Source organism: the organism of the source record quoted next, unplaced genomic scaffold (genome assembly GCF_019419815.1).
Source record: "Pyrus x bretschneideri cultivar Hongxiangsu unplaced genomic scaffold, Pyrus_bretschneideri_v1 Contig77, whole genome shotgun sequence".
Lineage (NCBI taxonomy): Eukaryota > Viridiplantae > Streptophyta > Magnoliopsida > Rosales > Rosaceae > Pyrus > Pyrus x bretschneideri.
In genome coordinates, this window is record NW_025999817.1 from 1,515,649 (window position 1) to 1,542,476 (window position 26,828).

Sequence of the window (26,828 nt, forward strand, 5' to 3'; positions counted from 1 at the left end):
ACAACGCACTAAAATGCCCTTGTTGACGATCATTTACTCCAACAACATTTAGGGTTTCACGAACAAAGAAATATCTCACATTGGGTAAATTCTTAACCTTTCCTCCTTGTTGACGATCAAGTGGGTTAAAGTCTCAAATGTTTTTTTTCGGGTATTAATTAGGTTTGATTTGGTAACCAAATCGTTTTTTTGTTTTGCGTACGTTTGATCACAATACCTGTGCCCAGGGTTTAGATGCTTTGCGAAATTTGTGGAACATGTAAAACCGTGGCTGAAGACGGGGGAAGAAACTGTGTTAACCCTGCCGGAGCCACCCATGTCGTTTTGTGATTTCCCCGTCATGTGAGAGGTTTTCTCTCCCTGCTGTGAGAGTCTCTTCTTACTTTTCCGTTACCCCATCCGCAGCCTGCCCTAGCTAGCTTCCTTTTCTTTTTTCAGTTTCTATTTTTCCTGCTTCTTCCGCTTCGATCTGCCATTTCCTCCAAAAATCAAATTTCTCAGCCATCACTTCCGATCTCCCTTTCCCGTCCCCTTTTTTCTTTTCCCACCATCCATCTCCATGATTTTCTTCCATCCTTTTCCTACCCTTCCCACCTGGTTGTGCCGATCTTAACATCGGAGTTGTCTTCTCCTTCACTCGTGCGATTTTGGTTAGCTGGAGGTGTCGGGTTGAAGTTTTGGTATGCGGCGGTTTCTCGACAGCGCGTCGGTGGCGGCAATGGTTGCAGGAATGTAGGGTTTTCTGTTTGGTTTGTCTGTTTCTGAGCTCAAAACTGTTGGTTTGGAGTCCGTTTTTGCTTTGTGATTATCTTGTAACTGGGCACTCTTGTGTATTTTTCTCTTTGTACTTTGCTGGCCTTTGCCCTGGAACCCATCGATAAGAATAAAATAAGTTAATGGCCCAACCTACCAAATTGATATTACTAGGAGTCTCGTGAGGATAAAATAAAAAGTAAAGTGAACAGTACCATTAGCTTTTCGTTAAAACTTCCTTAATCCAATGGTAGAGGAGAAAGTACAACCACCAAAAAACAAAATAATCACCTACCATTGGACTAAAATCAAATGACGAATGGCGGGAGACTACAATTTTCTTGGTCTTGGAGTCTAGGAGAACATGACTCATCACTAAGATGCAATAACATCAAACAAATCGAGTCTCGCACTTGAAAACATTTGCACTTAATAATTTATTATTTACACAAACAACATATCCACCAGCCACCTTATACCACTGGTTGGCACATATTCTACAAGAAACACAGCATATTCCTAAGCAGGCCACGCTGTGGCCCACGCGGTATGTACAAAGAATATATACGTATACACATTATGTACAGCTGACCGCTGCTTACCAAAACGGACACCACCTGCAAGAAGCACAAGAAACGTCGTTAGACAAACGGACTTTCAGCATGACTTCCGCATCTAGATTGATTGGTTTTCAACTTTTCATCCGTTATGTAATAATTTAGCCATTCACTCGCCAAATGCTGATCGAGCGACAACGAGTGTCGGCATTAGGTGGCTCTGATCCGACCAAATTGGTGTGTCAGATGCGACATTTAGGGCATCGAGATCCCAAACCAATCATAGGTTGTCTAAAACCAATAAACTTCATACGTCAAAGCCCCATTCATGTCGGACAAGAAAGGATTGAATGAATACACATGCACACGTGTTTTAATTATTCTAAATCTATGTTTAAAGAAACTGGAGATGAGAGTAAAATCGGGAAACATCTTACCCGACATAATTTTGGCATAAATTTTCGTGAGATGATGCTTGGATAATCAACTTTTGAACTTGCAGCTTAACAGATAAACCATGTTCAACTTCTCGACTCTCTCCAGAAATCAGCGTGCTGTGGTCAATTGCATGAATAGAACTGGAAGCTACAGTGGAGGCAGTAGAAAAGTCACGTCCAGTAAGTTTATTACTCATCCGAGCCATGACAACCACAGCACGCTCATTCAAGACCTCATTAGCATCACCCAGTTGATTGACAGCCTGCACGGAAAACAATATAATGCGCATAACCAAAAGCATCATTTTGAAGCATCCCAAGCTGAATTTCTGAAATACCTGAAGAAGTTCCCTTTCACGAGCACCTCGTTGAGGGTGGGGAAGCTCTTTATTTTGAGCAGGTTCTTCAGCATCCACAACAGGAGTAACATTATTATTTCCAAGCGTTGACATTTGAGGAACTTCATTGAAGTTGAAGAGACGCCAATTGATGAGAGGATCGTGGACAAAGGCCTGAAAACAGGTAAAACTAAATATTAGCTTCCTTACTAAAGGATTCAAAGGAGAAACAATTTACTGTTGTTCGTTCAATAGGGCAGCATCATCGGTATTAACAAAACCACACCCATCCACAATTCCACCCCATTACTTTGAAATTTTAGATTACTATTGCTTGCTGTGAATGGATGCTTTTCAATGGCATTATATGAAGACCCAGCTATGGGTTATCTTGACCTGGATGTTATCACCTATATTGCTGTAAATAATAGTTCATATAACTCTTTGATCAATTTTCCTTGCAGGTTTATTCAGAAAATGGCCGATTATTATCCTAGTCGAATCGGTGACAAGTAAAATGCTTCAGAATGAATTTACCCTAAATCCTAATAAAATAATATACATATATATATATGAATATATACATATACATATACATACATATATATATATATATAAAGGCTTAATGAACACAACAATCTTGTCACCATACCTCCATCATTGCCATAACGCTATCTTTATGTGTTCGTAGAACTTGCATCACATTTTGACAAGTTGAACGGAAGTTGCCCTCTATACCACTAACTTCCATTGCTTTCACAAGCATTCTAGTCAACCGAAAGGGGACCTGAAAATACATAAATATTTATAGTGATTATATATGGAACTGTGTTTTAAACATTAACTAAAGGCACATTGCAATTTAGTGTCATGCCTTCTCAGGAAACTTTTCCCGGTTCATAGAGGCCTCAAAGCAGTCCCCAAAATCAATGTGCAAGATCTTCCCACTGTAAGCAACAGAATATGAGATGCTCCAAATTTAACAAGGGAATATCAGATCCAAGTTACCAATCCACTACTAGTTGGTCCAAATTTCATTCATCAACAGTTACATACCTATAGCGGTTCAGCATAAGATTGCTTGGGTGGCGATCACCTAAGCCAAGAAGGTACCCAACCTGATATAAAATTGAGTTAGTCCATAATTTCACAAGCAGAAACATGTGAGATGTTTAATGGCCACATTATGGTTATCCACCACCCCACAAATCCCATAAGTCAAATCCGTTCATTTTCATAGGTACCCATGAAAGGATCATCCATAGAAATTTTTTCCAAATTGGAATAGTATCATTTAATTATCATCTTTATCATTTTTATGTTTATTGAAAACATAGGTGTTATGTATTTAATATTTATTCGGAAACAACTAGACCTTTGGCAGGGATGATCTTTGAAAGATACCTAAAGATATGGTTGGAATCACCATATCACTTGGCAGTTGGTACCACAATGTGGTCCTAACTTCTCTTAAAATGAGGGCATTCTCATTCGGCAATGTAGTCTTAAACTTTTCTTAAAATCAGCGCATTCTCATTCTCATTTACATACGTATGCATGAATACTACAACGAAAAACACATATATGCTCGTGTGTGTGTGTGTCCACCACGTGTTGCTAATAACAAATAAAACACCTACCATGCTCATGACTGCTAAACTTCTCGTATAGTTTGTCCTCCTCTCCAGCCATACCTCAGAAGTGCGACTTTTCAGCCAAAGAACCTATCAAAAGCAGCTCTATACACCTTGAGAAAAGGCACTCAAAGCAACCAATAAATACATGAAGAATATGCAGTTGGTAAGAACCATACCCTTGCAAGGTCATTTCCCTCTGTATTTTGCAGGGCATACTCAAATACTTCCACTTTAGCTATGAGTGGCAAATGATCATAATCCGGAGCAAAACTTAGCATATACTTGTGTTCTTGATTTAGAGTGATCTGAAACCAAGAAAGCATTTATAACACTCCGATAAATACAACTACACCAGTCTAGGAACACACCCCTTTACATACACAGACAATGCAAGCCTATGCTAACACTCTCTCTTAATGTAAGGCTGGAGACACTCCGCTACCCCCCCTACATGGGCAGGAGATATGAACTGACCATCAGAACAGCTGACTTTATCCATGGGTATAATTATCCTCACAAATCAGCTTAAAAGGAAATACTGTCCATATATTTATAACCATGATTCTCACAGTTAACAAGAAGACGTGGTGCTATGTTAACATATATATATATAAAAAAAAATAAAAAAATAAAAAGCAACCAAAGGGAACCAACTCACCTTTCTGGCATCTCTGTACTCCCTGATGAGATGGTGAAGCGTGTCACAATTTGGAACCCAACCAATTAGTCCACTGTTTGGAGACAATGGAATGACAGAATATCGTTCAATGGAGAGATCCTTTTCCTCAGTTTTTCTTGAATTCTCCAGTAGTGTATTCACCAAACCAAAAAGCTAAAAATGTCCATGTATTATTAACAGAGCGAGGAGAAATATTAAGGTCTATACAGAAAAAAGAAATACAAACTTAGGAACCTTGGTATCCAAATATTTAACCATTATTTAGGTAAAGAGGAAGAGATACCTGCATGACGCGTTCATCTTGGCGCAAATCTTCATGTCCCTTCAGCAAGAAGGCATAATCCTCACCATCACTCCCATGAATCGTCAATTTCCTTGGTCTTTGTTTGGATGTTATGACAACAAGTTGGCGTGCAAATGATGCAATTGTTACAACTGGAGATTCTGCAATACGAAATTTATCAATTTATTAACTCAGGTTGAATGCCAATACATGTCGACTATTGTGAAATTGTGTGCTTACCAGCACGATATGTGCCAGGAACAGCAAGCTCCAAATTACGACATTCCAACAACTCTGGTGAAACGGACTAGTAACCATATGTAGAGAAAATGTCAGTGCATATATAATGACAATGCAAGAAGTCAAACATGAAAGGAGAAAAAGATGTCCTTACCTCTAAGTCCAGAGTAGTAAGACTCTGCAGCTGCTTATCTATTCGTCTAAATACATGATAATAAAGATCCCAAGCCTGATCAATGCATAATTTAAATAATTAGTATACAAAACTCAAAAAAAAAAATTGATGCCACAAACCTATGCATTGCTGTAGAGAAGCAGTTAACATGCATATTAAATCCATTAACTGTATAGTTATACAACTGAAAAATTGATGAAGAAAGTTTAACACAGTTCATACTAATCACAAATAAACAAACTTTAAAACTAACGACAAAACAAAAGGCAAGTGTAGGCTTGAATGTAAGTGAGATTAGTTGGAAAGTGTAACAGGTAATTTGTTGGAAAGAGCAGGCTCACACAATACAACTGACTTCAACAGTGGAGAAACAAAATAATAAAGGAAAACCATGAATTGGCAAGTATGTTTCCATTGTATCTAGAATAAGGATCCAACTCACACACACACGATAACAGATTGACCATTTATGACCTAACAGTTCGAAGATACTAATGAATTCAAGTCATTCTTGAAGAAAGAAAAGGCTTAACCAATTCAAAAAGTAAAACCACCGAACACTTTGCTCTAGGAAATCTTCATACCTGAGTAAGCTCAGCATCTTTCCCTGTTCTCTTATATTTCATGCAACAGTCATAGGCCTCCAGCAATTCATTACGATAAGCCTAAGATTCACACCATGGTGATGTAGTCAAAAGTTAACTTCCAGCGAAGGTTTGAAGGGTGAGAAAGTGAAACAGCAGTTTATTTCATGTAGGATTTAATACTCTGATTTGGCGTTTAATTTCACAGTTAATTATTCAAGAGGTTGGAAAATTAATGTTGACTGGCACAAGATACAGAAATGATTTTAAAACCAAGTGCAGCTAAAGCGAAGAAACCAACCTCAATGAATGCTCTCTCTTTTATGGTGGTTTTGTTCTTTTTAGCTCCTTCCTCAAGCATTTCATGCAGTGGCTCCAATACTTTTAGCATTCCTTCAATGTTATGTTCGCCAAAATACAGGCGACTAGCTTCTTCCAGAGCCTCATGCCACATTTCATGCCAAAGTATTGCAACCCGGATTAGTTCCTTTGACACAAGCTGTGCCTGTAGCCAAAATCAACTTTCTGTAAGGGTTTTCTATTGCCAAACAGGGAGAAAAAACTTGGAAAGTTGATGGAAATTAAATTGAACTATTCACCTGATCCACAAGCACACCACTATGCTGTCGAACTTTGTCAACCACTTCTTGAGCTGCAGCTCTACGTAAATTACTTATTGATTTACATGCTACAAGAAGAGGGTACATAAGAGCCTGCAAAAGGAATTGAGTTACTATAGTACTTCAGCAAGTCTCAATTATATAAATTGTTGGCATTTATAGTTGCTGCAAGACATGCTACAGGAACTTCACAAAATGAGACGGATAGTACTATTCACACACCCATTTTTACCTCCCACACACCCTTGTTAACTTTTGGCCATTGATCTTCTTCAATTTATTTGATCCAGCGACCATAAATTGAGAGGGGTGTGTGAGAAGTAAAAATGGGTGTGTGGATAGCACTACCAATGAGATTTAACGTACAAGTTAATTAAGGAGCAGCTATCACAATTGCATACAACATGAAATTCGACAACAGAAGATTGAATAACCATATAAGGCAGCGCAAAGGCACAACACACTTGGAGGCTACATCTCGTATATCAAGTGAAATCCATAATTATAAAGTAAAAAGGAGTCACTAAAATAAAGAACTAGTCTGACTGAAGAATGCTTTAGCTCATTTGTGTAGGTAGTTGACGGTTTTAGTTTCGGCTTTGTTTCCCTTATGGTATGTTTGGGTGAGAGATCTGTAGTACAGCACAATAAAAGATTAAAGGGAGGCACTTGAATAACTAATACATTTTGAAAGCGAATTACACATGACTACTTGAAAAGATTCATTCGTAAATTCCTTGTTTATGTCTTTCTAGATCAAGTGGTGCATTTCAAATCCTCCATCAATGTTTTGTAGTTCATTTCTAACCGATTTATCCTAAATCCCTTGGTACTTGCAAATCCCTCATCTTGTCCTTGGTAATATTTCAATTTATTGTATAATGTTGTTTCTTATCAAATAACATATACATGATTAGTTTTCCACTACACATTGTGAAACTCAGACTGAAAGTGGAATGCCATCCAAGAATTTGTCATTAAAAAATACCAAAAATCAGTAGAATAATATTCACATGCTTGATCTCTGTTCTTTTATCAGTAAAGTAGATAAAACTCAGACTGAGAATGGATCACTTTGTGTTGTGAAGGATTGATGCAAAAAGACAAATGACAAGGCCTCTCCCGCCCCTTCACATATAACAAACAATGCAGGAGATAATCAAGGATAGATCCTTTTTGAAGCACATGCTAGTTTTAATTGACATATTATGGTAAACGAACAAATACAAAAACACGCGTACGAAACTTCAAATAAAAAATCAATGTAAGAAATTTTACTGGTACATCAACATCTAGCCCTACAAACCAAATTCGCAATCTTGATATTCATAAAATAGTACAAGTACAAAATCATCAAAATACAAGTAAAAGATCATCAAAAGCATACCTGTGGATGACTTTGTCCAATTCGCACCAAAAGCGACTGTATCAGTTCCCTCACAGCATAGTTATTCGAATGTATCCTGGCGATTATTTGAGGCAAAACCACCAGCCATGTGTTAATATTAACATGTGCAAACCCTTTCTGTAGTGCCATTTGCACTTCTGCAGTAGCTCCATGGTTGAACCACAACGTAAGAAGACGAAGAATATCCTGAAGCACATAACAGAAATTATATGACAAACAATATTTGGGAAATAATACAGATATTCCAAATGAGAATAATATCTTTCCTTTTATGCTTTTATCAGGATATACAAATGCATAGTCAGATATCTATTACAATCCTCACAAATCACAGATAGCAGAAGATACTTAGATTCCCACCACATAACCCAATTTTCACAGCATGAATGCCTTTCTCAGATTATAGAAATCGCAGTTTGCATGCAAGAACCTGAAGTTGTAAAGCCATTGAAAATTTGCAATACATAGAAACCAGAAAGTTATCAAAAATTACTAAATTTCAAAGAAAGCAGGTGATTTTGTATAAAAGAGAAATTTTTAGAACAGAAATCAAGTGAAAAGCCCAGCTCTTCAAAGGCAGTACAAAGACAAATTGAACACAATCATACAACATACCCAAATCTGGCTCAGGCTGAACAGGCAAGTCCAGAATGGCATTCGTGTTGCAAATAAGGCTTGGTCAAGTAACAATATTTACCTGTAAACTATCATCAACACCTTTGGTATTCGCTGAACATGCTATTGAGTGAAAATATCCAGTGACCGCTGCAACAACAAACTGTGACGCGACACTTGCATAACCTCTTACAGTATAAAGTGACATCACTGCTGTATTAAACAGTGCCCACGTGTGCCATGCCTTGGCCCATTTATTGGCACATTGAGTTGCAGTGCGGAAGGCATTGAGAATTTCTACACAAATTATAATTAATCAACAAAAGATTGATAATTTCTGCAGCCGTTATCTGGAACTTAGATAAGCAAAAAATACCTTGTATAGAATCATCATCCAATCCAGGAGAAAGAGCCCAATTCCAGGCTCCCAATTTGAGATACACACGGGCAATAAGTGGAACACTTGGACTACTAGAGCTCATCAAGCCAGTCGGTGTAACTGGTTGAATACTGGGTGGACTTGAAAGCTCTATTGCCAAATTCTGAACCACATTGCAACAGACAAACAATTACACAATAAGAAATTTTGGAAGTAGGTAGTGCATAGGTAGTTGAAGCAGAAGTACTCGCTCATTAGTGCTTACACAAAAAGGGAAACATTTTCTACCTGTAGCCTTGCAAATGCTTCCTTGCGCTTAACATCCTCTCCAAGCGACCATTGGTATTTCAAATATGCAAGCATCACTTGTGGAGGCCCATCGTACCGCAGGCTTTCATGAGTAACATCTTCAGGATCATACTGAACACAATTTAAACAATGTTCAAACAAACAAACAAACAAAATGAGAATAAATGCAAGCTAACATCCTTTGATAATTATGCATCACCAACCTGTAAGAGTTTGACTAAAGTAGATCTAGCCTGACTAATTCGCCCACTTTTCCGACAAAGGGAAGCAAACTTAAGCCAAGTGTCAACATCTTCTGTCGGAGGTAGAACAAGTGCTCTAACTGCTAAAAGTACCTGCCATACCTGCATATTCAAGTATGGTCGCATTTAGAAGTAGCTGATGCAGCCAGAAAAGTTTCAGTACACCAACCATGAGATGTGTATTGGCATGCATATGTTCTTGAGCTGGTGTTAATTACTGATAACCCCAGTCTAATTGTACGGAGGCATGAAACAGAACTTGATGGAACAATCTAGTTCTCTTAGGCTTTTCTGGAATAGCAGCAATTACACAACTACTTTCTAGTATCTACGATATCAAGATTGTAAATACTATACTATATATTCACACAGATGCACAGACAATTTCATATTAATAAAATACATAAATACTGAGTTTTACTTTTTTTCCCAGCCATGACCAAGTAAATATGGCCATGTCAAACCTCATAGAAAAACAAAAGTAAGGGCTGCAGAAGTTTAACATAAACATTATCCTTTCATATTTCAGCTATAAATAACTAATTATAAATAAAGCATGTTCACCTCAACATTACGTTTTGCTCCTTGTATCCGCTCATTCCACATATTGCGAATAAGGGCCCGTCGTCCTTCAGCAACAGGGTTTCCCAAAGGAAGTGTGCAATAATCAATTACCTGATTATAGATTTTCACATTAAAATTCATGCAACAAATATATAAGGGAACAACCTCCTGCCTCGCAACCCCTCCCAAAATAAAAAAAACAAAGAGCAAACCTCCTCAAGTTCTGACAGCTGCTGAACACGGACCATATTGTTATATGCACGTTCATAGCTCTCCAAAACCTACAAAGTGAAGAAAGTCAATAATCACAATATCCGAAAGGAAAAACTATTATATGCGGAGTGCTACTGTAGTAGCAGCATATTACATCGCCAAGATAATGATATCGAAAGTAATTCTGCTGAAAATGGAATGTATGGCTTTCTCAGACCAAGTTTTTCAAACCATATAACATCAGTAATACAAACATAACTTATAAACATAACACACCAATATTATTATATAGTAAAAACTCCTCTTAACAGGAAGAAACAGCCAATCAAGTGCAAAACATAAAGGAAAGACAAAATCAAACCACCTGGAAACAAGCATATCGAAAGAGGTAACAACTTTGTCCTCCCAATCTCTGCACCTAAGACTAGAAAATCCAACATACTGAACACTTAGACGCAGACACGACTCTAACAATAGATGTCATTATTTCCTCTTCTCCTGTATATAGGCCGTTTGTAGTTAAGCACAAAGGTCCCAAACTGGTAAAGCTCAGATCAGACAGACAATATATTAGCATTGAAATCAATATGGTCATTATTTCTAAATCCCAACAGAAGGCTTTAACCTCAGCATGTGAAACCCAATCACATCGACTCGTAGACATAACACACAAATGAAAGAGTTAATAAAGAAAAAAAAAATAGAAGACTCACCAAAGCAGCAAGCTCTGTTGCCAAGCATTTCCTAGCTCTTTCAACATACTCGCGTGCTTCATCATACTGTGTCCGGAAACAATAGAAAACAAAATAGAACAAGTCAAATACAATAAGAAATAAAGAATGTTCCCAAAGTGTTCAGGCACCCTTTACTGGTTGCTACTTAATATATCCTTTAGCTACATTGAGAACTTCAAATGTTTCTCCTCTATAAGCAACATATATATATGTGTGTGTGTGTGTGTGTGTGCACTGTGCACAAATAATATAAAAACTAAGAAGCTGACTTGACTGCATAACAAAACGTGAAGTTGGAAATCCTCAATGATCACAGGTCCATGATGGACAAGAGACATTCTGTTTCATTCAAATAAGTGGTCCTTCTAACCAGCAAATACAATGTATTATAGTGTCTAATCTCTAAATAAAAAGTTCAACTAAAGTAGATTTTTTGCATATATTAAAACAAGCTATATTGACTATTTATTAATGAAAAGCATAAATGTTTCCAACGGTTTTAATATTCTAATGGCTTGTAAGGCTGATCCTTGCTGATTCACAAATATTCTTACTCAAGCTAGGTTTAATAAATATTAGAGAAAACAGTAACACGAATATTCCATGACCTAAAAAAGGTGATATATAACTTTTTTTTTTAAATGCCATAAAGTAGAATCTATCAATAGAATTATATATTAAATTATCAAAAAGTAGATTATAGGAAAAGTTAATTATACCTTTCCTCTTCGAACTAACAAAACAGCTCTAAAGAATGTGCCATTACTGCTTCCATCACCACTAGCAGCAGTGTTCCCCAAGCCCCTAAGTTTGGTTTCATCACCATCATCTAACCGTGACACATATTCTGCCATTTGATCCCACTCCCCCATGTTCCAAGCAGCATTAGCAGCCTAGCACAAACAAATTTGTTAAATTAGGGAAGTAAGGACATCAACAAGCCATGTGTAATCACAAACCAACCATTGGTGCCATTTCCAATCGAGCAGCCGGTTCAGCTGGGGTCCAATATTCCTTGCACAGGTTGTTAAGCTCCTCCCATTGTGCCAAAGCAGCAAGGCATCGCATCCGACCTAAAGAAGCCACCAACACAAAGCATATTCAAAATGCAAGGAAAATTGATAATATATATATAAAGATAAATGGTCACAAGATCCTAACAGATATAAAGATATTTAATAATATTAAGCAGCATATTTAATAGCACATTAAATATAAAGCAGCATCCAAAACAACAATAAAATAAGCAATACAGACCTAAAGTGGCATCCAAAACAAGATGTGGACTCGACGCTTGAGAGGCTTTTGCTGTGTAGGCCTTGAGAGCATCATCCCATCGCTGCAACTTCTCATACCTAAACACGTACAGAGATGCAGTCGACCAGGTATTATGAGTCATAATCTTCTGCAATGTTAGTTGAAACTAAAGTTGCTTTCTTTAAAATAAATGACAATTCAGCAAAGGGCATGGAAAAGGCACAACACAATTACAAAAGAAAATTTCATTATTTTCAACGGAAAAAAGGCTCCTGAAAATCCTATTGTCAAAGAGTGGCAGGAAAAAAAAAGGGTTTGTTACAAGGGAAAGAAAATTCTTGGAACGTTTACTACTGAAAGTTACCATGACTCTTTGAGTTGGACATCCATATTTTGTTGGGCAAAGGTCAATATTCCAACTGCAGCCTGAGAAAATACAAATTTATTCATAAATGGCAGCCAATATTCACAGAAACATCAAACCTCAAAATATAGTACGGAAGTGGTATAAAGATTTTCTTTTCCAGAGAACCTCATGCTGGTGTAACTGGTTGTTTATATGTATAAGTGCTTCAACTACAGCAACAGGGTTGGCATCCATCTTCTTGGAGCGCGCTCCTTCAAATTCCATTTCTTTGTAATGCAATGCCTTTGCAAATGCACGACACTGAAATGTAAAATAGATAAGCAAGCATACATGAAACATGTAAGAGAGAACAAAAAACTGGCACCACCACCACCCAACCTCCCCCAAAAGAACGTAAAAAAATATATATAACTACACCTTTTCTGCAAGAGCACCAAGCAGGCGAATGTCTATAGGAAGAGGCTTCTCATCATGTTCCATGAACTCTGCCTTCAGACACAATTAATTAAACAAAATCAACAAAAGTCAAACCAGAGAAACAGAATCTCATGCAAGAGAAATTTGATGCAGGACATAGTTTCCTTTCTTTTCTTCTCCTTGTTTCATACAGAACCTCTAGTTGTTGAGTTTGTGTGTGTGTGTGTGTGTGTATGACATACAGAACATACATGATTCCTTTTCTTCTCCATGACATATATGACATTTAGACTTAGAGCAGAAATATGGTGATGGTTAACATTCCTAATAGAATTTTATTTTTCATTATTTATTTGACAAGTGCTTGTCTAATTTTTTGTATGTTCGAATTTGAACTGTAGGTTTTTTTTATGGACACTTTTGCCCATGAGATCCCAATATAATATTTCTCTCACTTAAAATCAGTCCCACATAGATAGCTTGAACTCGACTACAAATGTGTGTGTGTGTGTGTGTGTAGGAGATCCTTTTATAAGGGAAAGTAAGAGATCACATTGGTGGGCCCAACTTAAATGTTATCTGATGATGCAAGCTGTCTATGGTTAAGGATCATTCTTACAAAAAGTCAGCAAAGTTTGAAATAGTTTTGTTATCAAATTATGATCAAACAAATAGACAAACACGCTGTCTCCAATACAAACTGAACTAATGGGGATAAATTGATAATAATCATGTTATGCATAACATTTGTTGGCAAAATGTTACTGACGCGTTCCTGCTTTAACTATAAATGGACACCCTCAACAGAGAAAACTATATACATTCGTACATACAAATATGTAAATGTAATCATGCAGCAGAGGCTTTAAGCATTCCAAGCTAATATCACATGATTCATGTCCTGTTACATTGATTTTAGGAGTAATAATATAATGAAAAAGATATACCAAATTAAGAAGTGTTGCCAAAATTTCAGGAGGTATATTTGGGGATGAAAATGCCATCTCCAAACTTCGAACTAACTGTTTCTGACTAGTCTCATTCAGCTGTGCCCAACAGCTGACAAAACCAGCTGCAAATAGCTCCCGCCCAACAAATGGCTACAAAAAGCAGGATATCAGAGCCCAAACTCCAAAAGAAGTAATATAAAAATAAGTAAATATGTAACACTCATCATATGCTTGTTTCCCATGTTTTCAATATGTTCTAATAATTATAATCTATGTCTTTCTATTTTGCAATTTGTGTATCCCAATACAATTATGTATTCTTTTAAAGTATAAGTTGACATTTATTTATGTCATATAACAAATTTAATTAAACTTAAAAAAACAACCTAGGCCCCGCCCATACATCTAGGTGCTTGGCCCTTTGCCTGCCACCCGACTAGACCCTAACGCCATTTAGAACCTTGGTATTACCTGCAACTGTGCAAGCCTTGCACAGGTTCGTAGGGCAGGAGAAGGAGATTCCTTCAGAAGTTCAATACTAAAATGTCTCATCCATTCTGCCCAATCTTCTTTGGTACTGCGCTGAGAAGCCTCCCCAGCAGTGCGTAATCGACCATCATTGACCTGTATATAATTTGTAGAAGTCAAAAATCAACTTACAGCCAAAATAAAATAAAAAAATAGTAGCATAAATAAATAAATATGCATCTCAAAGACATAAATAAGCAGCACAGCAAAACAGGAACAGTTAATACTAGCATTGAATAAAATATAATAGATCATTTCATAATAACCCTAGCCAATACCAATAGCAAATAAAAGGAAAGATTGTCATGTTTAACAACCATATTACGTGCTAAGTTAGATGAAATTAGCATCAACGTAAAGATTCACCAATTACATAAACAAAAGTTCAAAGAAGAGTTTCTGCAGTAATATACCCTATGCACTGTGTTTGACACCAACCTCTATACTTGCAAAACAGTTGCCACTAAATTTGAATTGGCTACGCAGTACACGATCTGCTCGACATGTCATTCCTAATAAGTAATATTTACACCTAATTGCCTAGGAACTGCTAGCCACTGCACTCAGCATGTTCATATATCTAAATACGATCTCACAACATTGGTCTTCCAAGAAGTTTTGACTGCAGCAGTGAGAAACACTATTGCACACAACTTATAGAACATGTAGCCACGGGAGAGATACCTGATGGCCTCGAAGTTGTTTCTGCATATCTGACCCATTATCATAAGGGTCAATCTCTAAATCATTCCAACGGTCAGTAATAACCTCTACTGGAAGCCGTCTGCTTAATCTTTGAAAAGTTGTACTCCCCAAAATTAGAGGTTCACGTCGCTTCAACCGCCCTTCAATTTCCTCGAATTCCTTATGCTGAAATGAAATAACCTTTTTCACTTGAGAAGCAAAAGTAAGAAATCACAAACAATTTCTTTTTAAAGAAAAAATAAGGCACTAAAGGCAGGGAATGAGGAAGACCCTTAAACGATATTTCAGCAGAAGTTTGTGTATTGATGGGATAAAAATTGTGAAGTCCTCCCCAAGGGCATGAGCTAGACAACAAAGGGCATCAACAGCATCGTTCCGGAGCTCATCATTCTTGCTGTAATACAAAAGTTTAAACTGCTATGATTGGTAGATAAGTATTCCACGGTACTAAAGATCCCAGATCAGTCTTAAGCCACAGGTTATAACATCAAACAGAAGAAAAGGTTCTCCCAAATTATTCATAACGTAAAACCATTAAAAACAACCTCAGAAATATTCAGGGGATACACACCAAACAAGAAGGAACTCATGCATACTGATCCACAAGTCACCGCCCCCCACCCCAAAACAAAACAAAAAAACAACATACACACAAAAAAATTGCAAAGCTCGAAAAAGTGAAACAGAACTCACATCCTCAACTTTCAGGCAATGCAATCACAGAATCAGAGTGACAGAATGAGCATTAAGTTAAAGAAAGATAGAAGTTTAAGTCCTGACTTTCAAAGTTTAACCATCCATATTATACATTACAAAATGGTCTCAAACAAATATTTATAAAATAAATATACGAGAATTACAATGAAATGGAAGCAAGCCGTCATTAATTGGAATTCACTTCAAAGGAAGGGGAATCTGTTCTAAAACAAGCAATAGTAGCCAAAAAAATAGATTTAGTAGTTGCGAAACACCCAGAACAAAGTCTGAATCATCTAGAAAGTTTCAACAGAAAAGGAGGATGTGTTTAAGAAACTTGAAGATAATTTTCAACCAATGTCTAAAAAGACCAACAGTTGCACAACAAGATCGGATCATAAAGCTAATGGACAGGTGATGAAAAGGAAACGGACCCATCTAAGACTAGCTTTAAGTGATGCACGAGAGAAGATATGTGACCAGCAACCTGAAAAATAATAATTACACATTACAATCAACATGTTGTCCAAGAACAATATATCCAAATATAACTGGAGTAAAAAAAAGAGAGTAGGGGGTGTGATGACAACCTGCACACGAGGGATCAGTTTCGTCAAAGTTTTAATAGCAGCACGTCTTATGTCCACAGAAGCATCAACTTTAAACAAGCGAATGAGTGCAGGAAGAAGAAGATGCATATGTTCATCCAATGTTCCTACATTTTGAAACTGAAATGAGTCTATACAGGTTGGCATATATATACTCAAGAATAGCAGCTTCACATTTTCATCATGGTAAAAAATGTTTAATAAAATGCTTTTTGAGCTCCAAGCCTCCAACAGAGGAAACCATAATGTTCTTTGGAACTTAAAAGTCCCATACAGCCAGCCTGAGCAACCTTTGAAACAAAAACCCAAAAAGTCTTTGTATTTCCAAATCTAAAAAGATAACAAGCAATTTTGCACAATCGGTTAATCCAAATAGAAAAGGCATGATAAAGCTATCAGTTATAAATGCAACATTATAAGGTATCTAAAAATTTGATGCCCATTCACTTTAAATCTCCATCAACATCTGATGACTAGTCTATTTATCAGAATGCAGACACAAATTAAACAAATAAACCCAGAGCCTTGTGCTTATAGATGGAAGGCTTTCTTCCATCAGTCTATAAACTTCATACCCAATCACTTTGAAGTTGCCAAGGTCAGTAACTACTCATGGTCAACAATTACCTTCCAAATTGTTAACCAATAGTTGAATACCACTTGATGCTTATTCTTAGATTGCAGAATTCGAATCTCAAGTTGTGCCTATATGCAGTAATTTTGCTCTCAAGACTTTGTAGTTACCAATGGAACCAAGTTGTTCCAAATTTTTAATATGTATCTCCGACAGCTACATTAATACAGCTTATGAACAAAACAAAGGTACAGTTTTTTTTAACAAGGAATCATATTATCTTCAGCAATTTTCTTTTTAACCCTGCAGTTATTAAGTCATCCATAAATCAAATCCACTTACTCTCACTTTACCATGATTTAAAATCATGCATTTAAACCGCCTGGACATGTTTTTCATACCTCTCATAATCAACACAAAGGAACTGTACAGATATAATAGGAGCACACATTTGCCCACTATTTTGGGTTCCATCTAGATTCTTGAGTAAAAAAAAAAGAAACCAATATTCAAGCAGGATTTTCAAATATGAATATTCTATTCGTGAATGTTACAAAGAAGGGGTCAAATTTTCTATGTCTTGCACGTATTTTACATGTAACTCACTAAATGAAATTCCTTCTTTTTCATCTGGTTCTTTCTTGCACTACTCTTGGAGAACTTGCATATCTACACAACCACTACTTAAATTCAAGCCACCATTTATTTTTTTTAAAAGGATTTTCTTAATAAAAGAATGTACAAAAAGTGGATAAGAAATCCACCAACTAAAATCAAACCTAAAGTACTAAACTAGACCTCTCAAATAGGACTAATTTACAAAAATTGAACTTGAAACTAACTACAGTTGCTAACCATCCAGCATTATAGAAGAAAGAATAATCCCTAAACTCAGTCGAAATAGATGCCCAAAGGTTCCCCAGTATCTAGCTTGGTCCCATACTTCACCTACTCCCACTCCCATAAAATCTTCCAAAAATCTTCTATTACACTCCATCCAATTCTTCAAGTCGCCAATTTAATTATCAAAAATCTATGATACTTTCATATCATTAACAAACTAATCCAGTCTTACAAGGACTTTTCTTATGAGACTTGAAATATAAGTTTCAAATATCAATAAATATCAATATATTAAATGAAAAATGAAGAGTACTAACCACCAAACACTTCAAGGGTACGGAGGATGTCCAGAACATAAGTATAATCGTTATACCGTTCTGCATCACTTAGAACTTGAATACAACATGGAAGAATATCAGGAAGGTACGTTCGAAATTCATCATTGAGAGCCAAGCAAAGCTGCTCCACCAGATGCAGAACCTGAGAAAGATTACAAGAGAACAGAAAAAAATCACAATGGAAGTTCTTTTTAAAAAAAGTACTACAATTTCAAGCACAAAAGATCAATCTCATTATACGACCAATTGTAACCAATAAGAAAAGGCCAAACTTACTGGATAACCAGGTTGAGGATGGCCAGCAGCAGGAAAACTGAAGGTTGACCATAGTTCTGAAATTAGAACGAGCAACTCATGCAGATATTTCCGAATATGCTGCACAGCACATCATACCATATGTGATCATCAAGAAATCATCCACAATCATCACATGTATGAAAACTTAAAAGCCGTCAAGACATTTATACCTGACGCACAATAGACACTAGTGTGCCAAGCTTCCATGTTATAAAATCCTTTAAAGCATCATCACATGTCCGGACTATATGTAAGAGATCAGGCAAAACCTACAGATAGGAAAAATAAAGACGCACCATTTAAAGCCAAAAAGAAAAAATCAAAAGTAAATGCACCAGCACATGAACCATCGATAAGCTAAATAACAGGTCTAATTCGAGATGAAAATGGACAGTAGAATAGTCATGATAAATGAATCTTGTTTCTTTTCGAAAAATTGATAAATGGAAATGCAAAGGCATGAAACTTAACATGTATTTTGTACAAAAAAGGAAGAGAACGTTAACACAATTCACATCCATCAAACTAAGATTTAAAAGGAAAGTACACGTGCTTTTCTGTACACCTGCATTCACACAAATGTTAATACATGTGCGTAAAACCTAAAACGAAACCAATCACAATTGAAATGTTTGTACACTGACCTTTGGTAAGTATGGAACACAACCAAGACCCATTGACTAACCTCACAACAAAAAAGATAATATTAGACATAAAAAACTACACAAATGGTAAGAATATCAAAATACAATCTTATAAGAAGAGTAAATCAAAAAACAATAACCACATGACTATATGTTAAATACCTTGAATATGAACATAAGAGATCCGACCACCTTTAGGTGGTAAGTAGCAAGAGAAGGGTCCCTAAGTATACGCATGAGCGAGTTGATTGCAACCTGCGGTCATAACATTGTAACACAACGACAGTCATTTATCATATTGATGTGCACATTATATGAATGGATTTTAAGTTGTGGATCCAATCACCATAGTCCATTGATTGTGTGGACAACGCAAACACAATCAGCGACCATGAGGAGCATCATTGTAATCAAATATATATTTATACACATCCATATAATAAAATACAAAGGTCCTAGCAGGTTTGATGTGCTACCGTAGAATAATAGTCTTCTGAGGTTGCAAATGATGGCCACAGGTCCATAGGCAATTCATCCACAGACTGAAAGTGTTGACCAGATTCACTCGCATTACGGGTAACATCTCCATGTGACCCAGGCAGGCTTTGTTGATTTCGTTTATGCACATGAGGGTCTAGAGCACCCATAATTCCGAGAACCTGGTGAAGCCCAAGAACAGGTTAACATAAAAAGTTGGCTACGGTTAACAACCAAGCAATCTAATTAAGAAGTTACCTTTAGTACTTCACGTCTTGTAGACCATGCTAATTCACCGTTCAGTAACTTCAAGAGCAAGCCAAGTAACAGTGGATATTCATTGTATGGAGTTATGACATACCTGTCAAAATCAAAGAACAAAGGTTTCCTAACACAAACCAAAATATAATACAGGACTTCACAAAACCCGATGCCAACAAAGTATCTCAAATCAATGCTCCATGTTACCAAATATGTGGACCGAGTCTATCTTCTATGGTTCACAACGCCCAAAAGTAAGTTGAAACATTATATTCTAATGGAAGTGGTTGGCCATGCACACTATTCTAAAAATCCCAGCCTGGGCACTAGGCAGCTAGCCACCACCCTGATTAATCCCTTGGTATTTCAAAATTAAGAGAGAGCGCCTAAACCTGTTTAGGCGCCCACCTTGACGGCCTAGGCACCCGCCTAGCCCGTCCAGATCCACCTAGCACGCGCCTAGGTTGCAACTCTCACTCAGACAGAAAATAGAAAACTTTCATTTTGCATTTTGTTTTTTTCAATAAATTGTTAAGAGACTTGTTGAATACTTAGATGAAAACACATTATATGTTTGTTCCCCATGTTTTCATTATGTTCCAATACTTTATAATCTATATGTCGGTTTACTTTGCAATTTATGTATCCCAATGAAAGACACTTATTTATACGATATAAAATAAATTTACTTAAATCCGCCGCCCAACTAGCGCATAGCATCTTTTAGAACCTTGACCACGCATACATCAATTTCTGGAACTAGAGACACAACCCTTGTTTTACCATCTACCAATTCTCCCTCTCCAGCAAACAAGCTTCTTAAAACCAAAGAGATGCAAGTATAAAGCAGTGACAAACCGACTCCAGTAAAATAAGGTAATCCACTGTCTTCCTAGCTCACTACAGCACATGCAAGACCTAATGCAATATTATCTATTATCGGCTCATACCTCAAGGGAAAGACCCCTAATTTAAGGATAGTACTACGTCATCTAACCATGGTTGGTGGGCTTCTTAACAGCTTAATATTTGAGGTTGGGCATAAGAGATTTGGTTGCCAAGAAATCTTTGGTTTGGAAGGGAGGAGGCATGGTTTGCATAACCTCACATACTAACTTGAATATTACTAAAACAACTCAACAAGGTATCAGAACCTAAGAGTAGTGGTGCTACCTACCCTATATTCATTTCTTTTTTACTATATTGACAAAAAGGAAAATGAGCCCAAAGTTTAAAGACCAAATTGAGAATTAAATATTTATTCAATCAGATACTTGCATCAAATAATTATATAAGCATAAGCCTCAGTGAAGCTGTTTCTAACTCAAGATTAAAGATGAAAATGAAAAAAAAAAAAAATACATAACAGAACCTATCATAGAGCAATGTAACAAACACAGTGCATACCCAGTGCTCTGTACAACTTGACCAAGAGTAGCGACAGCCACTTCCCGTTTGGTGACGGCTGCTCCATCCAATAAAGCATCAACAATTAAAGGCATAAGCTCAGGAATGTATTTTCGCATTGCAAAACCACCCTAGACAGAAGTCAAAAACAAAACAGAAAACACTATTTTGTATCAGCACAACACAAAACAATTTTATAACAAAGAAAAAATTTATTTCTCGATTTTTTTTGTATTGCCACCAAAAAGAAACACATTTTCATGTTCCTCACCAACTATGCATCAGACACCTCAATCCCACCACCTACCAACCTTCAACACACATAAAACAAATAAAAAAACACCATGATAGGTTAAAGACAAATATACCCACCACTTTAGCCAGATCCCCAACAGTTACAAGAACTCCACTAATAATGCCATTATTTGCGTTCACACCAGTGCCATCAGTAAGTCTTGCAACAAGTGCCTGAACAATCAGACATTACTATGAGATAGGGGGAAAATACAATTAATTAATGATAAAGGACTAAGATAAACAATCACTAAATGACTTATTAAACCTTGTGTATCGGAGCAACGTATGGAAGTATTAGTCGTTCACAGTTTCGTATTAAACAACCCAGTAACTTCGCACTTTCTTCCCGGCATTTGGTATCTGCACTGCTGACATAGCAAAACAAGTCAATATCTGACACTTTGACAGTTAATTCTAGCATTGATATCCATAACTGTATGTAACCAAAATTGATAATCCTTTCACATCACCTCTGCCCCAGGTAAGTCAACAACTGTATCAGATGCCGACGAAGTGCTGGAAGAACATAAGCAGGGTTTTTTTCTGACAACCTCCCAGCCACAGAAATTGCAAACTCTCGAACATCAAAATCCTATAACAACATTTTTTTTTTTTAAGATGGGAAACACAAAGGAACAGAAATTTTCACAAACTCTATTTCACAAGTATACATTCCAGCAAAATCATACATCAAAACTGCACAGTTATATGGTAGAGAAAGCAAACTAAAAGAAAATAGTATCTAATATCACATGCATAAGCAGCAAAGCTTATGCTTCCAATATAACAGATTAAGTCATGAACACATCTATCCAGGGTAAAAAAGACACCTCATCATTTAAAGCAGCAAAAACTGCGCTCAGACTATCAGCCTGCGCCAAAAAATCATCAAAACCTCTATTCCCATGAAGGGAGGAAAATATTGAATGACGAACAATAACATCAGCATCTGCAACAGCTTCACTGAGAAGCTTTTCCACAATCTGCAGAAAGGCCGATTTCTAGTTAACACGCATATACCAAGAACGAGAAAAAGAAAATTAATACTACTCAATGAGATTTTGAGACTTCACATGATACATTACTGTAAAGACATTGACAAATTATAATTACAATAGCAGACTGTAAAAAAAGATATCCAAATTCTTTAAGTCTAATGCATATCTTCAAAACATGTTTTGTGTAATCACATATTACAGAAGGCAACATGTCCACTAGAACCGATCTAAAATTTAATGAGATACAAAACATTTCTAAAGAGTATTGCCTTCTATAAGCCTCCAAATTGCAAAAAAAAGTAAAAAAGGAATGTCCCCACAGCCAATGGACATCCTTAATAGTTGTCATATGACCCATATCAGCACATTTGAACTGGAACCTAGAGGTAGGTGTTTATAGGCAAAATACGGAAAGACAAAAAAAATTTCATTATGCTAAACATACTATTGAATATGCTAGATAAGCACAAAATTGGTTTTACAGTCTACAAACAGTTCAAAAGAAACACAGGTTGGAATGTTTAGTATAAATTTTAATGTACAAATACAAACCTCCTCAACAAGACGTCGTCGCTTTCCCCGATTTGCCCTACCAGAAGCATATTGCATACCAGAAAAGGAATTTGCAACTAATCTGCAACAACATAGGGCAGCATCTTTCCGGATGGCTCCATCATCATCATCCAAATATACAACAACTGATTCTCTTGCAAACTCAAGAAGGTCATGGCCCTAATTCATATATCAGCTTCTATGTGAGATTAAAGGTGTATTTGGGATTCACAATGGACAACGGTATTCACACAAACCTTGAAATTAAAACGAGCTAAAGTCTGCAAAGCAAGCTGCACAAGGGCTGAACCACTGAGGTCTGACGCTTGCTGAGTGACGTTCATTAAATTTCCTCTACCCATGCCAACAGCCGACCTTCCCTGAGACTGGTGCGATTTTGAAAGAACCGCCGAAATGCAGTCAAGTAACCGATCTTGGATGGTAGGAAGCAAAGATGTAATACTGAATTAACAACCAATTGAACAGGGAACCAGTCAGTGCACATGGAAGACATAGACTAATCGTCAAAATTGCGCAAGGAGAAGCTCTTGAAAAACCCAGTGTACCTGGTAGTAATTTGCTCAAGTGCCTCAACAAGCGTAGGGGAAAGGCCAGCAGAGAACATAACATCCAAAAGACCACGAACATGAGGTTCCATAGCTGGCCCCATTGCTTTTGCTATGTTTCCAACACAAGCCAAAGCCTCAAGAGAGGGTCTACCTCTACGTGGAGCAATCTGGAGAACAAATGATTAATACCAGTCACAGATGTGTCCACTATCACAATTATAACTCAACCTGCAGCCTACATACACAACACAGCAGAGATAAATATGATGGTGAGGACCACAATCACTCCAATCGACATACCGCATCACGTAAATGAGATGTTATTGTCGGCAAATAATGGACAAGTTCCCCGTCCAAAGCACCAGCCATCTCCCCAAGGGCAATAAAACCACTGGAGCGTTCTGCCGGTATTCGCAAAACTGCAAGAATATGATTCATACATATCTGCAAGAAATAGCATATACTTACACATTTAGGATGACGGAACAGAAAATATAAATGAAACAGATTTCGCCCAAACCATTCTGCCCACCATTTACAATATAATAATAAAGGACAGTTGACAAACCGTTAAGTAGTTTGTGACAAATCGATCACGCAGAAAATGAGCAATTCGAGGTAGCAGCGAAGTTATGCTCAGGCGAACCAGCCTGTCCCGGTGCTCAAGATATCTAAGGACAATTTCGGCAACTTCCCTGTACCTAGACATCATAAATTCACCTGTATTCCTGCCCAGATGAAATTAACATTTTTAAACTGATGAAGGAGCAGTTGATGGCTGGGTCAAAATGTCAAGATAGCACAAAGTAACACAGCACATGTACACTTTTACAGGACTTAAAATAATTTAGGTTACTTGCTCGCACATTGCAACCACATGTAACCATTTTGGTTTTCCTAGGCTCCACCTAATAGAATAGAGTCACTACTACAACAGGGTCACATAAAATTCTTGCAAAACCTTTATTCAAGCCAACAAGAATCCATTACACATTCGTATAAATGAATGTGCACAATAACAAAGTCTATTCCAAAATGGTAGTTAGAATTGCATGAACATATGTTCACCTGTCTCTTGAAGAACTGATCATCAACATGAGCTAATATGCATTTTGTACAGATGTGGTAGGGTTTCACTTACATTTGGCCAATCTTGTACATATGATACTTCTAGTGAATGACAATCATATTCACATTAAAAAAGATAATAGAATTACAAATGAAAATTATCATCCCCACGAACTCTACCAACCTTAAAAGTTCTCCAACTGCAAGCAAAGAACCATGTATGCTGTGAATGGAAGCATTTTTACCCAACCCATCTTGGGTAGCCTCAAACATACGATAATACCATTGCACACGCCAGCGTGTCTCACGTTTCTCAATAACACCAAGGCAAGCACGTAGAGCTTCCACAGCTCGCTCTCGAATAGGCAACACTGGATCCCTCAAAGCAACCCAAATAGCATCAACAAATTCAGGTACATGAACATTGAACACTGTTGAAGCATTTTCTGCCATTTCCTATAATAAGAAAACATAGAGTTAACTATTTCCTATATCAAAATCTAATGAGAATAGCTAAAAAGAATTTTAAAGTTATAAAGTAAAAGTTCTATGATATGAAACTTTTTTTAAGAGTAGAACTTTGATGGGATGATATGAAAAGTTTCTTCACCTCTAAATGGAGTGTCCTCGGAGAAACAACCTCAGGAGCGCTAATAAATAAATGAGTACAAAAGTAAAATTGTTGCACTTACTTTCAAAATCAAGACAGCAGCAAAACGGCGATACTCGACTCTATCTCCCCGCAACCAATCCAGAGCAATTTTTATCTAAGAGGACCAAGGCTTATCAGATACTTTACTATTCTAAATCATATTCTTTCATGTCAAGGGGGTACACAAAAATGCAACAAACCTGGCGTTCCACTTCATCTGCAGTCATTGCTCCCCCTGCCCTAGCAAGGTGGCCCAGAACTCTACTAGCAAGGACCAGAATATCAGGATCACGCTTTACCTCAAAAACAGTCCGTATGTAATTAGCAAACTTCGAAACCTTGGAGGAATTCTCTCCCAGCGCCACATCTATCAACTCATCAATAGCTCTTAGAGCTCCCAAATTTTCTGCAACATCACTGCTATCCAGTAGAGATGAAATTCGATCATACAACTGATCCATGAAACGCGAAAATGCCTCTCCGTTGAGGTCACGGGCTTCTTCTTCCAGATGCTTCTTCAATGCTAATGAAGCCCCATCCTAGGAAACAACACAGTTTAAGCAGTTTAAGTCCTCTGTTATCAAACAAGCATAAAAGACAGCAACTTTTCCCGGTAATCTTCGAAAACCATCGGGCCCTTGAAACTATTAGCGTTGCTGATTAGAGCGAGTGAGAAAGTTATCGAATTTGCCTATAGTGAGTGAGGTGTGCTTAAAATTGGCCTATTATATTAGCTCCAATAACACTAACATAATACGTAACAAATCGCACAATTAATAGCTTGCACTATCCACTAAACCTATTAGTTATCCACTTAACCTATTAACAAGAAAGTGAAAAGTTGGAACGTCTAGGGAACCAAACAGAAAATAAGAAACAGAGAGGGATAGAGAGCACAAAGTACTTACCTTGGGGCTTCCACGGGTGCAGAGGTCAGCAAGGATGCGATTGAGCGCGTCAAAACTTCCTCCACTGGGTCCGGCAGAGCCGGGGCCGCAGAACCTGAGGGACTGCCCCGAGGCCGCCATGTGTCTCAGGCTCCCCAAACCCTAAAAGCCCCAACTTCTCTCTCCCACTCCCTCTCCCTGTAGCAATCGGATCTTCAAGGCATCGAAGATCCGCCGAGAGAGCGATGGCAGATTGATTCTTCCGCCGGAGACGATGGGAAATGTAGGCGTGCGAGTAGTTGCGGGCGGGCTAAAGCGGGGAGAGAGTACCAACAGCTCTCTGCAGATTACGCTTCGAATTAACGCAATCGAAAGCGAAAGGAGTAAAAAAGGGTGGTTTGGGGGGTTTTGGGGTGGGGGGCTTATTTGCGGCTGTGCGTGTAAATCTCGTTAATTCTTGGGTTTTGTGAACGCTCTAGACCGATCACGCTCGTTCATTACACCGACTCAAACTTTCTTGCATTTTTTATTCACTTGCTATAAAGGGTAAAGTAATTTTTTAATACAAAACAGTTTTCGTTTCAAAAAAGTTATTGTACACTAGTCCTGTTACGAAAAAAATATTTAGTTCTAAAAGTTATTGCAGAATTTACATTGATTAAAAACAAA

General features: G+C 37.3%; 1 protein-coding gene across 1 annotated transcript; it reads right to left on the reverse strand.

The window, feature by feature from the left end:
• Positions 1 to 1,139: 1,139 nt before the first annotated feature.
• LOC103928072 (serine/threonine-protein kinase TOR) lies at positions 1,140 to 26,361 on the reverse strand. Its single transcript, XM_048575063.1, has 56 exons — positions 26,181 to 26,361; positions 25,473 to 25,811; positions 25,313 to 25,387; positions 24,805 to 25,076; positions 24,121 to 24,280; positions 23,853 to 23,996; positions 23,550 to 23,719; positions 23,241 to 23,445; positions 22,984 to 23,163; positions 22,264 to 22,416; positions 21,904 to 22,025; positions 21,699 to 21,798; positions 21,509 to 21,604; positions 21,137 to 21,267; positions 19,727 to 19,829; positions 19,468 to 19,650; positions 19,154 to 19,246; positions 18,992 to 19,027; positions 18,518 to 18,616; positions 18,327 to 18,425; positions 18,030 to 18,192; positions 16,278 to 16,402; positions 16,122 to 16,174; positions 15,262 to 15,385; positions 14,971 to 15,156; positions 14,230 to 14,382; positions 13,756 to 13,908; positions 12,809 to 12,880; positions 12,557 to 12,691; positions 12,389 to 12,450; positions 12,025 to 12,122; positions 11,731 to 11,840; positions 11,487 to 11,660; positions 10,747 to 10,812; positions 10,033 to 10,101; positions 9,821 to 9,931; positions 9,218 to 9,358; positions 8,994 to 9,125; positions 8,703 to 8,868; positions 8,409 to 8,623; positions 7,691 to 7,897; positions 6,283 to 6,396; positions 5,985 to 6,188; positions 5,684 to 5,764; positions 5,079 to 5,153; positions 4,925 to 4,991; positions 4,685 to 4,845; positions 4,381 to 4,554; positions 3,899 to 4,027; positions 3,726 to 3,809; positions 3,142 to 3,203; positions 2,960 to 3,032; positions 2,738 to 2,872; positions 2,086 to 2,259; positions 1,748 to 2,010; positions 1,140 to 1,370 (listed from the first exon to the last, which is right to left on the reverse strand). Exons 1-56 carry the CDS (start codon positions 26,298 to 26,300, stop codon positions 1,352 to 1,354), a joined length of 7,410 nt encoding a protein of 2,469 aa, XP_048431020.1. The 5' UTR covers positions 26,301 to 26,361; the 3' UTR covers positions 1,140 to 1,351.
• Positions 26,362 to 26,828: the final 467 nt, after the last annotated feature.